We start from the raw sequence: 17,821 nt of genomic DNA, 5'->3' as shown, positions 1-17,821 counted from the left end.
GCCTCTCACTGTTGTGGCCTCTCCCGTTGCAGAGCACAGACTCCGGACGCGCAGGCTCAGCGGCCATGGCTCACGGGCCCAGCCGCTCCGTGGCATGTGGGATCTTCCCGGAGCGGGGCACGAACCCGTGTCCCCTGCACTGGCAGGCAGACTCTCAACCACTGCACCACCAGGGCAGCCCTATTCTCCATTTTTGACCCTTCACTTAGGTTACGTTCAGGTACTTGATATGCTGAATTTTCCTTGGTTTCCCAGCCCAGCCTCACCTGAGACATGGACTCCAGCGCCACAGCCACTAACCAACTCTGTCCCTTCATACGCTTAGCTTGCAAAACTAAGAACTTAATCTCAGAAGAACCTTAGGCGCTCCAATTCACCAGGCTAATGAGACTCTAAAATATGAAAATTAATTAATAACAATAGCAACAGAACACATTCCAGGAGATAATATATCAATAGCTGGCAAATAAATCAAACTGGACTATTACTGAAGGCCCCAAATGAGCAGGAGATAAAGGCTAAGTCAGGCTTGCTATGAAAAGGAAAGAGGAACAACTGTGAGCCAGATGGAGAGGCTTAAGGAAAAGAAATAAGGAAAGTGGTATTGCAGAAAAATGAATAAATCCATTTGTCTAGACTCTAGAATAAAAATTATACTTGTATATTCATGAGGTAGTCTGAAAAAGCAAATTAAGGCCTCACTGGATAATTACAGAAAGTTGTGGAGTAGACAGAGCACATTATTTTCATTTACAGATGAGGAAACTGTAGTATGGCAAGGTTAGTATTTGCCCAAGGTCATAAAACTACCTAGGAATAGAGCCAGTACTGAATGAAATTCATTTTCTCTTGATTCACAGTCATTCATTTACTTAGACCATGATTCTACTCAATGTTTTCCAACTTTTGTTTAATAGAATTCTTTAACCAATTTTTCACAAGTAACGCTGCCCCCATTTATTTCTTCTAGCATGTATACCTTTCACCTGAAGCACATCTCAAGACATACTTTAAATAAATTTTATTCTTTGACCAACAGCCCTGATTATTTGCATGATAGTAAGGAGGTTTCTGTGTTTACAAGCCATAGATATATGACCACATCCTTCTTCTGGTGGCTACCACAAGATTTGAGTTCCAATAATAATTTTTTTTTAATTGTCCTTGGGTTACAGATCAGAAAATTTCTAACACTGTCCAGCAAAACAAACTTTCTGCTTATTCACAGCTTGACATGATCTCCTGCAGTGCAGTCAAGGGTGTGTCTAAAAGCCTAGGGTGCCACTATGTTACTGTCCTTCCTCATTGTAGTAAATAAGAAAGGTACCTCATCTTTCACTGGAACATAAAATGGGCTTCCTGTTTTTATTTTCTTCAACAGAAACCTATCTTTCCCATATCCCCTAAACCTTCCAAAGACCCTATCTTCCCTTCCTATCATGATAATTTCCTACACTGACAAATTTTTTGCAAGAGTATAGTCAACCCATCTCCACTTCAAGCCTATCATTTTTATCTAGTACTTACCTTAGCCATCTCCTGAAATTCTCACTAAGGAACCAATGACATCTTAAACACCAGAATTGAAGGCCTATTTTTCAAGTCTTAGCATTTTGGAACGCTTGAAGATGGAGAGAGGCTGATATATAGAGTTCACCAGAATGACAGCACTAACTCAGCTCTCACTCTGTGCCAGGCACTGTACTAATTAAGCTTCCAAAAATGTTCCAATTAATTCTCACAACATCTGAGAAGTGCTTATTACCTCCATTTTCAGATATTAAAATTTAGGATCAAAATTACCCAAAACCATATAGTTAGTGAAGCCTGCACGATCCCAAAGTTTGTAATTCTGTGACATTTGAAGATTAGTTCCCAGTTCTCTTCCTAACTCTGTGGCCTTTTCTCCGTCTCCTTCACTAGTTCATCATCCTCCGCTCACCACTACCTCTCATTTCACATGCTCTCCTGGGCAATTTCCATTTCCTCCCGTGGCTTTAACTACCTTCTACACTACTGTTTCTCAATCTTTTAAGACTTTTTATAAACATAAAAATCATGTGCTCTTTTGGCAGCTTACATTTTGAAAATAGATTGTTTTTCCCAAATAGAAATTCCAGTGTTGTTCAAACTACACCTCCTGCCTTTTAAGATCTGATAACCTCTTAGGCATCACCCCATGACTGAGAATCAGCGACTGGTCTGTATGACGTCTCTCAAATCAGTCTTCCCTCTCCTGACCATCCCCACTCTCTCCCAGACATCTCTCCTGAATTACAAATATTACCCGGTGCCTAATAAAAATAGATCCATTATCATCTCCCCAAACTAAGATCATCCACAGCAAAACTCATTTCCCTTAGCAAACCTGAACCACCTCTTTGTGTTCTCCATTTTGGCTAAAGGTATTACAATCTACCCTTTTCTGTGCTTTTAAGGTAACTATTTGTGAAACGGCAACACTGGCACTAACCTCCCTTAGCTACTAAGTTAAAAATCAACCATCAAACAACGAGACATTATCAGTGTCCAGGAGGTAAGGAATGTAAAGCATAGTACAAGATTCAACGCTTTTACTCCTTACGAAGTTTACAAGAAAAAAACACACCAAAATCCATTTTTTGTGTGTGAAGCGTTTCCCACTTACCAAACAAAATTAATTTACTTTCCAAAACATTTAAATGTAATCCTTACTACAAATCCCATTTTAGAGATGAAAAAACCTGAGATTCAAAGAGATTAGGTAATTTAACCCATGTTTTACAAGCTGGTCGGTGCAAGGTCCAGACCCTAAACTCTAGACTTGAGATTTCAAATTCCCTTTCCTGTTTATTATTGAAATAAACTTCTACACAATAAAACGAAATCTCGAGTGTGCACAACAGAGGTCAGCGGAGCACCGCACGCAAGTACCAGAAAGCACAAGGCATCCTGGACGCGCTCTAGGCCGGGGGCCTCCTTGTCCAACCCTCGCTCCGACGCCCCCCGGCCACTCTCTCCCCGCCAAGACCCTCTGCGGTCTGCCTCCAGCCAGCCCGGTGACCGCGGGAAAACGGCGCTCTGAGACTCGGGGCGCTCTGGGTAGAGGCTGCCGCCGCCGCCAACCACCCCACCCCAATCTGCGTCCGGGCTCCGCCGTAGCCGCCGCGCCTCCAGCCTACGGGACAGCCGACCCGGAGGGAGCAAGCGTACCTGGTACAGGAACCGGCTGGAGGGCAGGCGGTCCCGGCGACCTTAGAAGGTTGGAATGACCTCGGAGGCGAGTTGGTCTGGCTGGCGGCGCTAATTGCATTCACTCCCTTTGGCCACCTCGGAGCCACAATGACTCTTCAAGCCAGTACAGGGTACAGCACACCAGCAGCGAGAACCCGAGGCGGATCTGAGGGCGAGAATGCGTCGCAGTGGGTAAGGCGCAGGGGCGGAGACGCGGCCCGTGGGGGCGGGGCGCAGGCGCGAGGAGGCGGGGTGTGAGGGGCCGGATGCGCAGCGCGAGGAGGCGGGCACCAAGGGGCTGGGCGCGCGACGCGAGCACGTGGGGAAGAGCGCGAGGCGGGGCGCGCGGCGTGAGACGGGGCGGGGCGCGCGTATCGGCGCCGCGGCTGCGTGACGCGTTTTCAAATCTTCAACCGCCGCAGCCCACTCGTTTGTGTTTTGCCACTTCCTCCTCCGCGCCCTGCGGCCGCATTCCGCCCCCCGGAAACCCGGCGGGCAGACGCTGCATCTCTACTGCGTGGGTGTGGTGGCCCGCGGAAGCGGAGAGGCTACCGGCCGGTCAACGGGCCTTGAGGAGCCGTGTTTCCGCGGACGCCCGGCGCGACACCCTCTCCGGAGCCAGCATGTAGGTGCCGGGCGGCTGCCATGAACTCCAGAGCCATGAGGATCCACAGCAGAGGACATTTCCAGGGTACGAAGCCCCTCCTTCGGCTGCAGTCCCTTTAATCCTTTCCTTCCCTCATGGTTCCATAATTGATTCTTCAGAATTCTCGCGCTGGGTCTCTGCTTTTCTGTTCTGACACGTGCATCCTGCTCTGGCCTGAAGGAAAGCTTGCTTCAGGGTTTTGCCTCAGGAAGGGAACGGATCCCGGCCTGGCCCCTGGCGCTCTCCACGCTCCAGCGTCGGCCGCAAATTCCCCGTAGCGCCGTCGGTTATAAAACTAGAAGACAATGCTGGACCCGGGAACCCGCCGGGGCTCCCACAGATGCTGCGACCCTTTGAGGCTGCCGCTTGAGCCTCGATTTAAATGCAGATGTGCTCAGGGCTTTTCGCTTCCTGATTAAACTGGGTGATTATGGGTGGATTTTTGGTCTTACTCGTGAAGTTGAGGGAAAGTGTATTTCAAACACACTGTTGGTGTTTTCAACATTACAGACAGAAACAAGAACTTTCATTTTCAATCACTTCTATTTGGTAAAGCATTCCAGCCTGTAAGTTTTTCTTTTTAACATGTATAGTGTGTGTGGGTATATATTGATATGTATAGTGTGTATATGTGGTCTCCTACTTATGAACAGATTGAGTTCTTAAAGTTAATATTTAAGCAGCTGTTTGGATCTGATATGTTTTCAAAGGAAAGAATGAAATGAATGGTGATTTGGTTCTTCAATTGGACCGTTGAGTTCTTAATATACACACTAACTCTATGTGAAACTCAACCTTGAGCAGTCAGGAACCTTTGAGGTCTAGGTCATTCTGAGTAACAGGTTTCTTGCATTATTAAATGTTCAACATTTTAAGTACCAGTTGTGAGTGTTCAACAGAATGGCAGACGCTCCATGAGTATTTGTTGAGTAAATACTTCATGCAGTTTACATACTAGGAAAACTCTTTCAAATTGGTTTTACATAGTTCACTGCCTTAATGCATAAAACACGAATAAACACATGAATATTTCCTGCAGAGTCAACTGTTGACTGTGAACAACAGTCGTTTTGCCACATATAGTATCTGTTAAAATAGAGTATTTTGCCTTTATCCTAAGTGATACCACAAAAATTATATTAAAATGTTAATGACTACTAAATTAGTAGGATTATAAAGATTTTTCTGTGATATTATATAAACAAATATTTTTAAAACAGTAGAAATTTTCTGTCTGCGTAAAACATGATCTAATTCTAAATTTTTTAAACAATAGGTGGAATCCAAGTCAAAAATGAAAAAAACCGACCGTCTTTGAAATCTCTGAAAACTGATAACAAACCAGAAAAATCCAAATATGAGCCACTCTGGGGTAAAGTATTTTACATTGACTTACCTTCTGTCACCATATCTGAAAAACTGCAAAAGGACATTAAGGATCTGGGAGGGGTAAGTCAAAACCATACACTAACAAACAGGGAAAACTTTCTAATTTGTAATCATTTAACATTTTCCTTTTGGAAAAAAACTTTTATAAGCACCAAGCTTAAAATTTTTAACAGCTGTTTATCGTTAATGAGCAGTCATTTGTTTTAACCTTTTGTAGGCTGACAGAACTTTCAGGTTTCTGTGATTATTAGTCTGGTGTGAAGTTCACAAGTGTGAGAAATGAGACTCCCTTGTTCTGAAGGAACTGCTGATTGCCTTCTCATGGTAATGTTGGGATGTTCTCCAGGTGGCAGAAACTCCTTAATAATGATTATTGGGAAGCTACATGAAAGTAAGATGTTATTTACAGAACAAGGAAAACCTGTTCAAACCACAAAGAGTTAAAATTTCTCTTGACTGATACAGTCTCAACAGAATGAATGTCATTAAGGGAACGATTTTGGATTATAAATATGGAAAACGTGCTTCTTTCCTACCTTATACATTGAGTAAATGATTAGGAAATTAGAAAATTTGGGTAAAATTCTAAGATTTTCTTAGGATTAAGGGTAATACTCGGTAAATTTTAGCAAGGTTAAGATTTTATTCATTTATTTCCTGATTATTCCTGTTTCAAAGATTTCTGCTGCACTTTGTCATGGTTAACATTTTTTGAATAATATGAACAAATCCTGCCATTACTAGAATAGAAATTTGCAGAACATGTAACAAGTTTTTTGGAATCATTTTTTGATATGATATTTTACTTAACTGTCTTTGAAAAGCTATTCTACTTTTTTGCTATTCATTTTCTTAAAATAAAGCATTGTCACACATTAGTCATAGTAGTAGCATATACCATAATGACCATATGACTGCATTACTAAAGTTCATGTTTTATAACCTGCCATCAGTGAGTAAAGATCCCTTATTTTAAAAATTAAGTACTTAAGTGTCCAGAGAAGTAAGTGACTGACCCAGGGTAGAATCAGCCTAATACCTGGACTCATGCTACTGCACCATTCTGTTCCTCTAGCAATCAGTGGCTACAAAGTAGCTATCTGATACGGTTTGAGAGCTTTCTTAAATATGATGGAAAAACATTAACCCTTCTAATCTAAATCAGTAATTTTAGATTTGTGTTTTTAACAGTGGAACCCTTCAAACAAAATCATGTTCAGAAGTCCAGTGTGTAATGCCAATGAAAAGGGAATTGTTGTAGCTGAAACAGCAGTATAGAAGCTAGTGCAGGGACTGCCTGCCCTACCCCCTTTTTCTCTCTCCTCTCATCCCCATAGCAGTTCCTGAGGCACTTGCAAGAAACAAATTTTGAATTCACTTATGTGTTAGATAATAGCTGAGAGAGAGCTGAAAGTTGGTTTTATACACTTCAAATTTTTATCCTAAAATGGTTTGAAGTAGGTCAATGAAATGAGGAGCATATTAATGTCATAAGTTTCCAAATTTTTCCCCAAAGCTGTGGATTTTCAACTGAATTTGATTTATTGACTTTATTCTTTTAATTTCTCCTAAGATTTTTTTTTAATCAAATTCTGATCTCCCCCCACACTATCTTTCCAATAATTCATGATGTCATGATTTCTGTCTCTAGCACAGTACTATTTCTATCACTGAAAAAGATTGTTACGAAGATCTCGTATGGGAGCTATAAAGGAACTTTGATTTCTATACACTAATTTAAGTTTTAATATTAAACTTTAAGAAACATGTAGTTAAATATTGATAGATCTTCCTCAAAAGGACTGTGCTTATTACTTAATTTTTAGGATTACTTAGATCCTTTAACCATTTGTAATTTATTTTGTCTCAGGTTATTAACAGTGTCCTCTTTTTTTGAACTGTCCATTTTATGCATTTGTTTTCTCTAGTTTGAATGAAAACATCTAAAAACACCTTTTATTTGGAGAGTACACTTCTGAAGATTCAACCACTGAGAGCACATCAGTGAAGTGCTGACATAATGGGGGAATATCTTTAATAGTGGCAAGAAAGGTTGCTGTTGTAAAACCAACCATGCTTAAGCCCATATCTAAACAGTTTGGGCTAAAATAAGACAGCTGGAGAAGAAAAGAGATGTTGGGTCAGATACCTTGGCATAGTTCTGTCCTCATGAACTTGAGGACAGAATTACTTGTTTTGGATGTTCAGTGTAACCTTGAGTCATCAGAAAATAAATTTTGAGTTTACTCTTTTAAAGACCTAGATTCCACAGTAGCTAATAAAGGCCATGATAAAACTAACTCAACAGTACAGGACACAGTATTAAGTATTTTGGTAGATTCAAAAATGAATCTGATGTCCATCCCACCCTCAATTTCTAATCTAAGCAGAGATGGCATTGGTACAATTAATTGTAATATAGAATGTTATAAGAGGGAAAGATTACTTCCAGCTAAGGAATCTTGGAGGCCATTGTACAGACACAAGTTGAACTCAGCTTTGAAGAATGGTTATGATTTGGGCATATGGAAATTCATTCAGAAATTATTCCACCAGTGTCTCCCATATGCTAGCACTATTTTAGATGCCGGGGAATGCAAAAATAAGATGTAGTCTAATCCTCTAGGAATTCTCAGTCTATGGGAACATCAGACACCTAAATCGATAAATTACGGTATAGCATTATCAGTGCTTTAACAGAAGTTAAGTAGAAATTGCCGTTAGAATACAGAAATGGAAATATTAACTCTGCCTTTTGGATTTATAGCAGGAATAAAATTTGAGCTGAGTCTTGAAAGCCTAGTAGGAATATACCAGGTAAAATGAACAAACTAAATAGAGGAAAGAACATATTTAAAATATAGGTCTGTGTGGTTTGTTTGAGCAACTGCTAATATTAAGAGTATGACTTGAGCTTGGGATTTAGATGGGGGATATGGCAAGAAACAGTGTTACATTGGGACCAGATTGTAAGATATTTTTCATTATTAAAGACTTATAACTCGAGGTACAGGAAATGGAAAACCAAGGGAAATGTGTCATATTAGCATAAGGACAAACATATAGACCAATGCAATAGAAGAGAGAACCCAGAAATCCTCTCATATAGTAAGTTGATTTTCAACAGGGGCACCAAGACCATTCAGTGGGGAAAGGATAATCTTTTTAACAACTGATGCCAGGAAAACTGAGTATCAACATGCAAAAGAATGAAGTTGTACCCTTACTGTACATTATGTGCTACAATTAATTAAAAATGGATCAAGATCTAAAATGTAAGAGCTAAAACCCATAGTGGAAAGTATTGGGAAGAATCTTCATGACGTTAGATTTGGCATTGAGTCCTTGACTATGACACCAAAAGCACAGACAGCAAATGAAAAAATAGATAAATTGGAGTTAATAAAAATGAGAAGATTTTGTGCATCAAAGGACACTATCGAGAGGGTGAAAAGACAACCCACATAATGAGAGAAAAAAATATTTGCAAATCATACATCTGATAAGGGATTAATATCTAGAATATAAAGTACTACTACAACTCAACAAAAAACAACCCGATTAAAAAATGAGCAAAGGACTTGAATAGACATTTCTCCAAAGAAGATATATACATACAGATGGCCAATAAGCACATGAAAAGATGTGCAGCATCACTAATCACTGGGAAATACAAATCAAAAACAGTGAGACAGACATAGAGAACCAACTTATGGTCACCAAAGGGAAGAGTGGGGGGAGGATTTAAATTAGGAGTTAGAGATAAGCAGATAGAAACTACTATACACAAAATAGGTAAACAAGCTCCTACTGTATAGCACAGGGCACTATATTCCATATCTTGTAATAAACTATAATGGAAAAGAATATGAAAAAGAATATGTATATATATGTATAACTGAGTCACTTTGCTGTACACCAGACACACAACATTGTAAATTAACTATTTCAATTTAAAAAAAACACACACTGAGGTACCATCCGATATCTGTTAGAATGGCTACTATCAACATAGGTGTTGGTGAGGATGTAGAGAAACTGGAACCCTCGTGAACTGTTGGTGAGACTGTAAAATGGTGCAACTCCTATGGAAAACATTATGTAGTTTCCTCAAAAAATTAAAAATGGAATTACTGTATGATCAAGCAATTCCACTTCTGGGTATATACCCAAAAGAATTGAAAGCAGGGTCTGGAAGAGATACTTGTATACCCATGGTCATAGCAGCATTATTCACAATAACCAAAAGGTGGAAACAACCCAGATGTTAATCAGCAGGTGAATGGATAAACAAAACGTGGTTTATACATACAGTGGAATATTACTCAACCTTGAAAAGGAATGGAATTCTGATCCATGCTACGTCATGAGTGAACCTTGAAAACACTGTACTAAATGAAATAAACCAGACACAAAAGGACAAATACAGGATTCCACTTATATGAAGTACCTAGAATTATCAAATCCATAGAAACAGAAAGTAAGCATTAAAAGGGGCTGGCAAGGGACTCACCTGGTAGCGCAGTGGTTAAGAAACCACCTGCCAATGCAAGGGACATGGGTTCAAGCCCTGGTCTGGGAAGATCCCATGTGCCACAGAGCAACTAAGCCCTTGCGCCACAACTACTGAGCCTGCACTCTAGAGCCTGTGAGCCACAACTACTGAGCCTACACTCTAGAGCCTGTGAGCCACAACTACTGAGCCTACACTCTAGAGCCTGTGAGCCACAACTACTGAGCCTACACTCTAGAGCCTGTGAGCCACAACTACTGAGCCTACACTCTAGAGCCTGTGAGCCACAACTACTGAGCCTACACTCTAGAGCCTGTGAGCCACAACTACTGAGCCTACACTCTAGAGCCTGTGAGCCACAACTACTGAGCCTGTGTGCCACAACTACTGAAGCCTGTGCACCCTAGAGCCCGTGCTCTGCAACAAGAAAAGCCACCGCAATGAGAAGCCCGTGTACCGCAACAGAGTAGCCCCCACTTGCCACAACTAGAGAAAGCCCGCACACAGCAACAAAGACCCAATGCAGACAAAACTAAACAAATAAATTTACTTTAAAAAAAAGAAAAAGGGGGCTGGCAAGAGGGGAAAATGGGGAGTTATTGTTTAATGGGTACAGTTTCAGCTTAGAATGATGAAAAACTTCTGGAAATGGATAATGGGGAAGGTTATACGACATTGTGAATATACTTAATGCCACTGAATTGTACACTCAAAAATGGTTTAAATGGTAAATTTTATGTTATGTATTTTACCACAATTTTTTTTTTTTAATGGTTGGGAGATTGGGCTTCTCTTGAAAAACTGGAAGCTCTGTCAGTGCTGGGGCCACATATTTATGAAGATGAAAAGAGTGTTTGACATGTAATCGTTCATTCGTATTCTTGCTGGCCCTTGTAGGCATTTGAGTCTGTCATCCTTAGAATATATAAATGTACTTTATTTACTGGTGGATGAAAATGTTACTCAGAAAAAAACGAAGTAGTGATTTGCATTTAACCAAGGCAGCTGCTGGTCTTAGCTACAAATTGTGCTTAATACTTAGATGAAATTAACTAATTACATACTTTGCTTCATTTTTTATTATCTTCATTTATGTTGTGAGACCCTACAGAAATTAGATACAGCTGCTTAAAATACTGTGAGTCTCTCATTTATGCAAATAGTTAATGATTAATAGTATTTTTTCTACTTAGTTTAATTTTCCTGCCTTTGGATGGCAGTGATTTTCAACAGTGACTTATTGACTTTGGTACATGTGTTTATAAATTCAGACATTTAAGCAGTGGTTTTCAAACTAGGGAAATTCTCTTCAAAGCAGTCATACACTTTTTTTTTGGGGGGGGGGGCGCTATGTTGGGTCTTCATTGCTGCATGCGGGCTTCAGTAGTTGCAGCACACTCAGTAGTTGCAGTACAGGGGCCTGAGAGCCCTCGGGCTTCAGTAGTTGTGGCTCACTGGCTCTAGGGCCCCCAGCATTGGTAGTTGTGGCACTCAGGCTCAGCTGCTCCGCAGCATGTGGGATCTTCCCAGAACAGGGATCGAACCCGTGTTCCCTGCATTGGCAGGCAGATTCTTAACCACTGCACCACCAGGGAAGTCTCAGTCATACACTCTTAAAAGTAAGGGTTTCCTACCTTTTAATAGTTTAAGTCTTAAGGAAAGATGATATAACTGTATAAGTCTGAATTGTGCTATCCAGTATTATAGCCATTCGCTACATGTGGCTATTGAAATTTAAGTTAATTAAAATTAACAGTTTAAAATTCAGTTGCTCAGTCACATTAATTACACTTCATGTACTCAGTAGTCACATGTGGCAGTTGTTACCATATTGGACAATGCTGATAAAGAACATTTCCATCATTACAGTGAGTTCAATTGGACAGTAGTGCTTTAGAGCATGGATATGAAACAGAATACCTATGTTCACACGACGTTGTAAATCAACTACAATTTAAAAAAAATTAAGGTTAAAAAAGTACCTGTGTTCAAATTCTCTTACTACTGGTGTAACCCTCAAGGCAAGTCACTTAACTTCTGTTTTCTTCTCCACAAAATAAGGATAATATTAGTATTATGGGTTGTTATGTGGATTAAACTAATTACGATATATAAACTACATGCTGTTGTTGTGTTATTAGAATTCTCATTGTACTTTCTCAACTCTAGGTTCAGAATAATACAGTGTAGAAATTTAGAATATTAAAATGCATCAAATTGGCATTTTCTACTGTGCCTAGCATATGAAACAGTTTATGGTTTATACGACTTACTTAAAAATACTTTGTTTTCCTTTAGCGAGTTGAAGAATTTCTCAGCAAAGATATCAGTTATCTTATTTCAAATAAAAAGGAAGCTAAATTTGCACAAACCTTGGGACGAATTTCTCCTGTACCAAGTCCAGAATCTGCATATACTGCAGAAACCACATCACCTCATCCCAGCCATGATGGAAGTTCATTTAAGTCTCCAGATACAGTAAGTCTCTGAAATATGCTTTGAGACTCTGGGAAAGGCTATAGGATTTTATAATTTTCCAGAGTGGGCTGATAGCAGAGTTCACTTAGGTAGAATAATATCTACACTAAGTGTGGCTTTCCAGTCGTTAATAAGGTTGCTGTTGTATATAGAAAGGTGATTTTTCTCCTAATAGTGCTTGTGTAGTCACACTGATTCCTAAAATATGCCCTTGCATTTAGTGATGGCTTTTATTTTTAGAGTAATTTACAACTAAAGAGTGACAGCAGATCATTTTTTAAAGAAGGAATAGAAACCTTTTGTTTGTTTCAGAGCAGGGGTAAGCAAACTATGGCCCATGGGCCAAATCCAGCCTGCTGCCTGTTTTTTTTTGTTGTTTTTTTTTGCGGCACGCGGGCCTCTCACTGTTGTGGCCTCTCCCGCTGCGGAGCAGAGGCCCAGCGGCCATGGCTCACGGCCCTAGCCGCTCCGCGGCATGTGGGATCCTCCCAGACCAGGGCACGAACCTGCATCGGCAGGCGAACTCTCAACCACTGCACAACCAGGGAAGCCCCAAGCCTGCCGCCTGTTTTTTACAGCCTGCGAGCTAAGCATGGATTTTACATTTTCAAGTGGTTGGGGAAGAATTCAAAAGAATACTTTGTGACAAGTGGCAATTATGTGAAATTCAAATTTCATTGTCCATGAGTAAAGTTTTATTGGAACAGAGACATACCATTCATTTACATATTGACTGGTTGCTTTACTGCTGTAAAGGCAGAATGGGATAGTTGCAACAGAGACTATATGACCTGCAGAGCCATACAAACATGTACTATCTGGCTCTTTAAAGAAAAAGTTTGCCAACCCCTGTACTAGAATTACTAACATCATATCCCTACCACTCAGTTGCCAGTAACTTGTAAGATACAGTGAAGGATAAATTAAATTGATTTAATTGGGTATGAAAAGGGCAAGAGATTGAAAAATAGTGTTTATCTCATTTTTAGATTGAAATTAATTATTTAAAATTATCCTCCCCGGGGCTTCCCTGGTGGAACAGTGGTTAAGAATCCACCTGCCATTGCAGGGGACACGGGTTCGATCCCTGGTCCAGGAAGATCCCACATGCCATGGAGCAACTAAACCCGTGTGCCACAACTGCTGAGCCTGCACTCTAGAGCCCGCGAGCCACACTACTGAGCCCGCGCGCCTAGAGCCTGTGCTCTGCAGAAAGAGAAGCCACCATAGTGAGAAGCCCGTGCAACGCAACAAAGACCGAATGCAGCCAAAAATAAATAAATTTTAAAAATAAATTTTAAAAATATCCTCCCCAACTTATCTACTGCAGCCGTTTGGAAAGCAAGGAAAAATGGGAGTGGGGGAGATCAGGTAAAAGAAATGATTGTTACATAAAACATACCTCTTGAAAAGAAAGAGACAAATACAAAGAAGAAAAAACATCAAAGAAGAAGAGGCCAAGGAAGCCTCAGACATTCTTTCAGTTAATGCTTTTTTGGAGGAACAAGGTTGTACACCAGTGACTAGTTCCAAATTAAATGCTGCTATTAGCACTTCAAACTGCTTTTCCTAGTGTTTTGTGTAAAAAGTGAAATACTATGTAAAAACAGTATATATGGTTTACTCATATCCTTAGATCTTTGGTTAAATAGGAAATTAAAATGTAAACTTACTATTTAATTATAGATAGAATTTCAGATCAACCTATTTTATTTTTCATGTTGAATAACATTTACTACAGAACTGACCCCTTTTTTTTTTAAGCTGAGTTTAGGCTCTACCAAAAAAAGAAGAAACAAACTTTTTAATAGGAGATCTTATTACAAACAAAGACCCTAAGGAAATCACTTTTTTTTGTACATTTATTATGTTCATTAAGACTTGTACAGATAAACTTTATTTTAAATTTCATATTTATATTAAAATTCATCTTTAAATTTTATCTACTTGCTTTAGCTATTTTATCTTTTTAAAATTTTTTCCAGTGAGGCACTATGTTATAACTATTGTTCTCTGGTCTTTTTATAGGTGTGTTTGAGCAGAGGAAAATTATTAGTTGAAAAAGCTATCAAGGACCATGTAAGTAGGAATTTTAAAAATTCACAGTGTATATTCTATTACTAAAAACTGAAGTGTAAAATAGAGATGTTCTTGAAATCTATTCCTCATTTTTAATAGGAAAAGCCTAAATATCAGCATGTATCTCATAAAGAACAGAATCTGCTTTTCATGAAGAAATGCCTCCATCTTGTGGCCTTTTAAAATATTACTGGCCACTTCTGAAGCCTGTGGCATTTTTGTGTCTTTAAAAGAAATAATTTCTTGAAACTATTAACTGTAAGGCTACAGGGTACATTAATTGTCAAGAATATGGGAGTAGGGCTTCCCTGGTGGTGCAGTGGTTGGGTGTCCACCTGCCAATGCAGAGGACACGGGTTCGTGCCCTGGTCCGGTAAGATCCCACATGCTGCAGAGCGGCTAGGCCCGTGAGCCATGGCCACTGAGCCTGCGTGTCCGGAGCCTGTGCTCCGCAATGGGAGAGGCCACAACAGTGAGAGGCCCGCGTACTGCAAAAAAAAAAAAAAAAGAATATGGGAGTATATTAAACAGAAATGGTTTTAGAAATTTCAGAAGGAAAAAACTGATGTTCTCAATGCTATTGTAACTGCATAGGGTCTGTTCTGAATAACCATCTCAGTGACATTAAGCTTCAGATAATATTTTTAATTTAACTCATTTAAAATAGTAATTTCCTAGAAAAAAACTATCAAACTTTTTTTTTAACAGGATTTTATTCCTTCAAACAGTATATTATCAAACGCCTTATCATGGGGAGTAAAAATTCTTCATATTGATGGTAAGGATTTTATTATTGCTTTTGACAGTATTTGTTGTAAGTGTCTGTCTCTTCATTCCTAATTTTAGATAGAATTCTGATAGCAAGAGATACCTGTAAGGGTAATTCTTTCATCTAAATTTACTACAATTATAAGAAAATAGCAGCGTTTAACTCCAAAGGTAAAAATGGCTAATCTTAAACCCTTCTTTCTTTTAATAAAGACATTAGATACTACATTGAACAAAAGAAAAAAGAATTGTATTTACTCAAGAAATCAAGTACTTCTGTAAGAGATGGGGTATGTTATTTTCCTTAATTTTTAAACTAATTAAAGAAAATGGTAAGCTTGGTTTTTATTTATGTATCTATAAATTTTTTTGCCAAGTGGAAAATATTACTGCCAGAATATCCTAGGGGTAATCCTGGTACTATATGCATGTTTCTGTCATTTGAATAAATTGTTGCATATCATTTTACTTTAGGATTGACTCATGAGGTAAAAGTTGTTCCAACTTTGATGAGTTTATCACAAAGGTTTTGCTGAATGAGGGCATAAAAATAACTTACATGACTATTTTTAGATTATTTTGCTAACCATGCCTTTTCTTTATTGGTTGATTTCTTTCTGTGAAGACATTATAGCTAAAATGCAAATTTGTTGGGGGTATTGTAAAAGTGAGCTTGAATTACTAAGTTCCATACCACTGGATAAAATCTTTAATTCCTGAATGATCTTTGTTTCCTTTCATTTCTTTGGTTGAGTTGATTTTGAAAAGCAGCTTTTTCTCTTTTTTCCCCATGAAACTGCAGTAATCACCCTTCCTTTATTTAGTTGTTTTCCTATATGATTTTTTAATCTTGAGGATATTGAGCAATTGCAGTAGCTGTTTTCACTGTACTTTCAAGCCCAGTGTTTTCACCATATATGTTTATATATATATATATATATATATATATATATATATATATACATTTCTTTTTAGGGGAAAAGAGTGAGTATTGGCACACAGAAGGCAAGAAGTAAGTATTTTGATTTCCTTAAGTGTGTTTGTTTTGCTTTTAGAAAATAGAATAAAACATATAAAAATCTTCTAAAATATCATGTAACCAACCCTTTAAATGACTTTTTCAGTGGTTCTTAGCCTTTTTTTTTTTTCTTTAGAACATTGACCCCTATGGCAGTCTGGTAAAGTCTATGGACCTTTGTTAGAATAATGTTTTTTAAAACATTTTTTCTTATCATTATATCACTAAGAAAATCAATTACATTGAAATTCAGTTATCAGAATATTTTTCAGTATAAAATAGTTATATACTTGTTTTTATTACACATTAAAAAGTTCTAGCAGTGATTATAAATGCTACTGTAATTTTGTTTTGAAGTGATGAGTATAAATGATGCTTTGAGATATTTGTAGTAACTAATATGATATGAAAATATGTTTCAACTGATATCAAAATTACAAGCACTGGGCCTCCCTGGTGGCGCAGTGGTTGAGAATCCACCTGCCAATGCAGGGGACACGGGTTCGAGCCCTGGTCTAGGAAGATCCCACATGCCGCGGAGCAACTAAGCCTGTGCGCCACAACTACTAAGCCTGTGCTCTAGAGCCCGTTAGCCACAACTACTGAGCCCACGTGCTGCAACTACTGAAGCCCACACGCCAAGAGCCCATGCTCTGCAGCAAGAGAAGCCACTGCAATGAGAAGCCCACGCATGGCAACAAAGAGTAGCCCCTGCTCGCCGCAGCTAGAGAAAGCCTGTGCGCAGCAAGGGAGATCCAACACAGCCAAAAATAAATAAGTTAAATAAATAAATAAATAAAAATTACAAGCACTGCTAATACTACTGTGATTCTTTTGCTTATATGCAAAATTGAAGGTACATGTTACATTTCAGTTAGAGATTAGTGAACATAAAAGTTAAATTTTGTTTCCTGTTCTAGCTCAAAATCCTCCTGAATTCTGTTTATAGATCCTTTAGGAGATCCATTGCATTTAAGAATAGCAGAATATAGACAAAGCTTCTGTCATTTTGGAAATGGATTTATAATTGCAGGATACCTTACCTGCGGCTAAAAACTTCAAATTGAAATGAAATGGATAATGGATACATAGTTGGATTATTTTAGCCAGAGTAGTTTTATTTAAAAAAAAAAAAATTCTGGATTTGTAAGCATCTAATATCATGTTTTGTATATTCCCAAGCAGGTAGACTCAAAAAGCCTTTTGTAAAGGTGGAAGATATAAGCCAGTAAGTATCTTAAATTCAATCTGTATGATTTAAATACAATATTAAAGGAGAAAATCTGACTAATTAAACTGTTCCCGCTATTACTGTTAGGTCCCTTTACGTTAGATTTATATGATATTAATATGCATGTGGCACAGTTTCAAAAAGTAGCGTTACTTTGTGCTCAAGGACTGAATTAAGTTTCATTAAGTTTTAGATAATAATTCCTTGAAAATCTAGTTTAGAGCAATCACGAGACCAACTCATTTTTCAGTATTTCAAATAACCATTCTCTGGCTAAAGGTAATACCATATGATTTAGAACTACTACTTAAAGACTGCATCTGCACTTGTAAAAAAGAAATTATTAGTTACTACTTGGAAATACAAAATCTGAGTATAACATCTAATTTGGTAGTTTTTGCAAACTCATTCTGAAGCTCTATAGAATAATCTTAATGAAGACTACAGATATAAGTAGACTAATTTGGCATGAGAGAATTAGATTTC

General features: G+C 38.6%; 2 protein-coding genes across 3 annotated transcripts in view; one reads left to right on the top strand and one right to left on the bottom strand.

Moving 5' to 3' along the window:
- The window catches only part of SLC25A40 (solute carrier family 25 member 40), a 55,681-nt gene extending 52,432 nt beyond the window's left edge, over positions 1 to 3,249 (bottom strand). Inside the window, exon 1 of the mRNA XM_007447462.1 lies at positions 3,193 to 3,249. The gene's annotated coding sequence lies outside the window, so the exon portion shown is untranslated. The remainder of the gene's footprint in view (positions 1 to 3,192) is intronic.
- A 361-nt stretch (positions 3,250 to 3,610) lies between these two features.
- The window catches only part of DBF4 (DBF4-CDC7 kinase regulatory subunit), a 23,934-nt gene continuing 9,723 nt past the window's right edge, over positions 3,611 to 17,821 (top strand). The window contains exons 1-8 of one of the 2 annotated variants that reach the window (XM_007447460.1): positions 3,611 to 3,904; positions 5,136 to 5,308; positions 12,060 to 12,239; positions 14,268 to 14,318; positions 15,027 to 15,096; positions 15,300 to 15,376; positions 16,062 to 16,098; positions 17,287 to 17,332. In XM_007447460.1, coding sequence (XP_007447522.1) covers positions 3,859 to 3,904; positions 5,136 to 5,308; positions 12,060 to 12,239; positions 14,268 to 14,318; positions 15,027 to 15,096; positions 15,300 to 15,376; positions 16,062 to 16,098; positions 17,287 to 17,332 — 680 coding nt within the window. In that variant the 5' untranslated portion in view covers positions 3,611 to 3,858. The remainder of the gene's footprint in view (positions 3,905 to 5,135; positions 5,309 to 12,059; positions 12,240 to 14,267; positions 14,319 to 15,026; positions 15,097 to 15,299; positions 15,377 to 16,061; positions 16,099 to 17,286; positions 17,333 to 17,821) is intronic. The other variant, XM_007447461.1, reaches the window with a different exon arrangement.

Source organism: Lipotes vexillifer, unplaced genomic scaffold (genome assembly GCF_000442215.2).
Source record: "Lipotes vexillifer unplaced genomic scaffold, Lipotes_vexillifer_v1.1 scaffold474, whole genome shotgun sequence".
Lineage (NCBI taxonomy): Eukaryota > Metazoa > Chordata > Mammalia > Artiodactyla > Lipotidae > Lipotes > Lipotes vexillifer.
The sequence above is the reverse complement of the archived record's forward strand: the minus strand, read 5'-3'. Positions and strand labels throughout refer to the sequence as shown.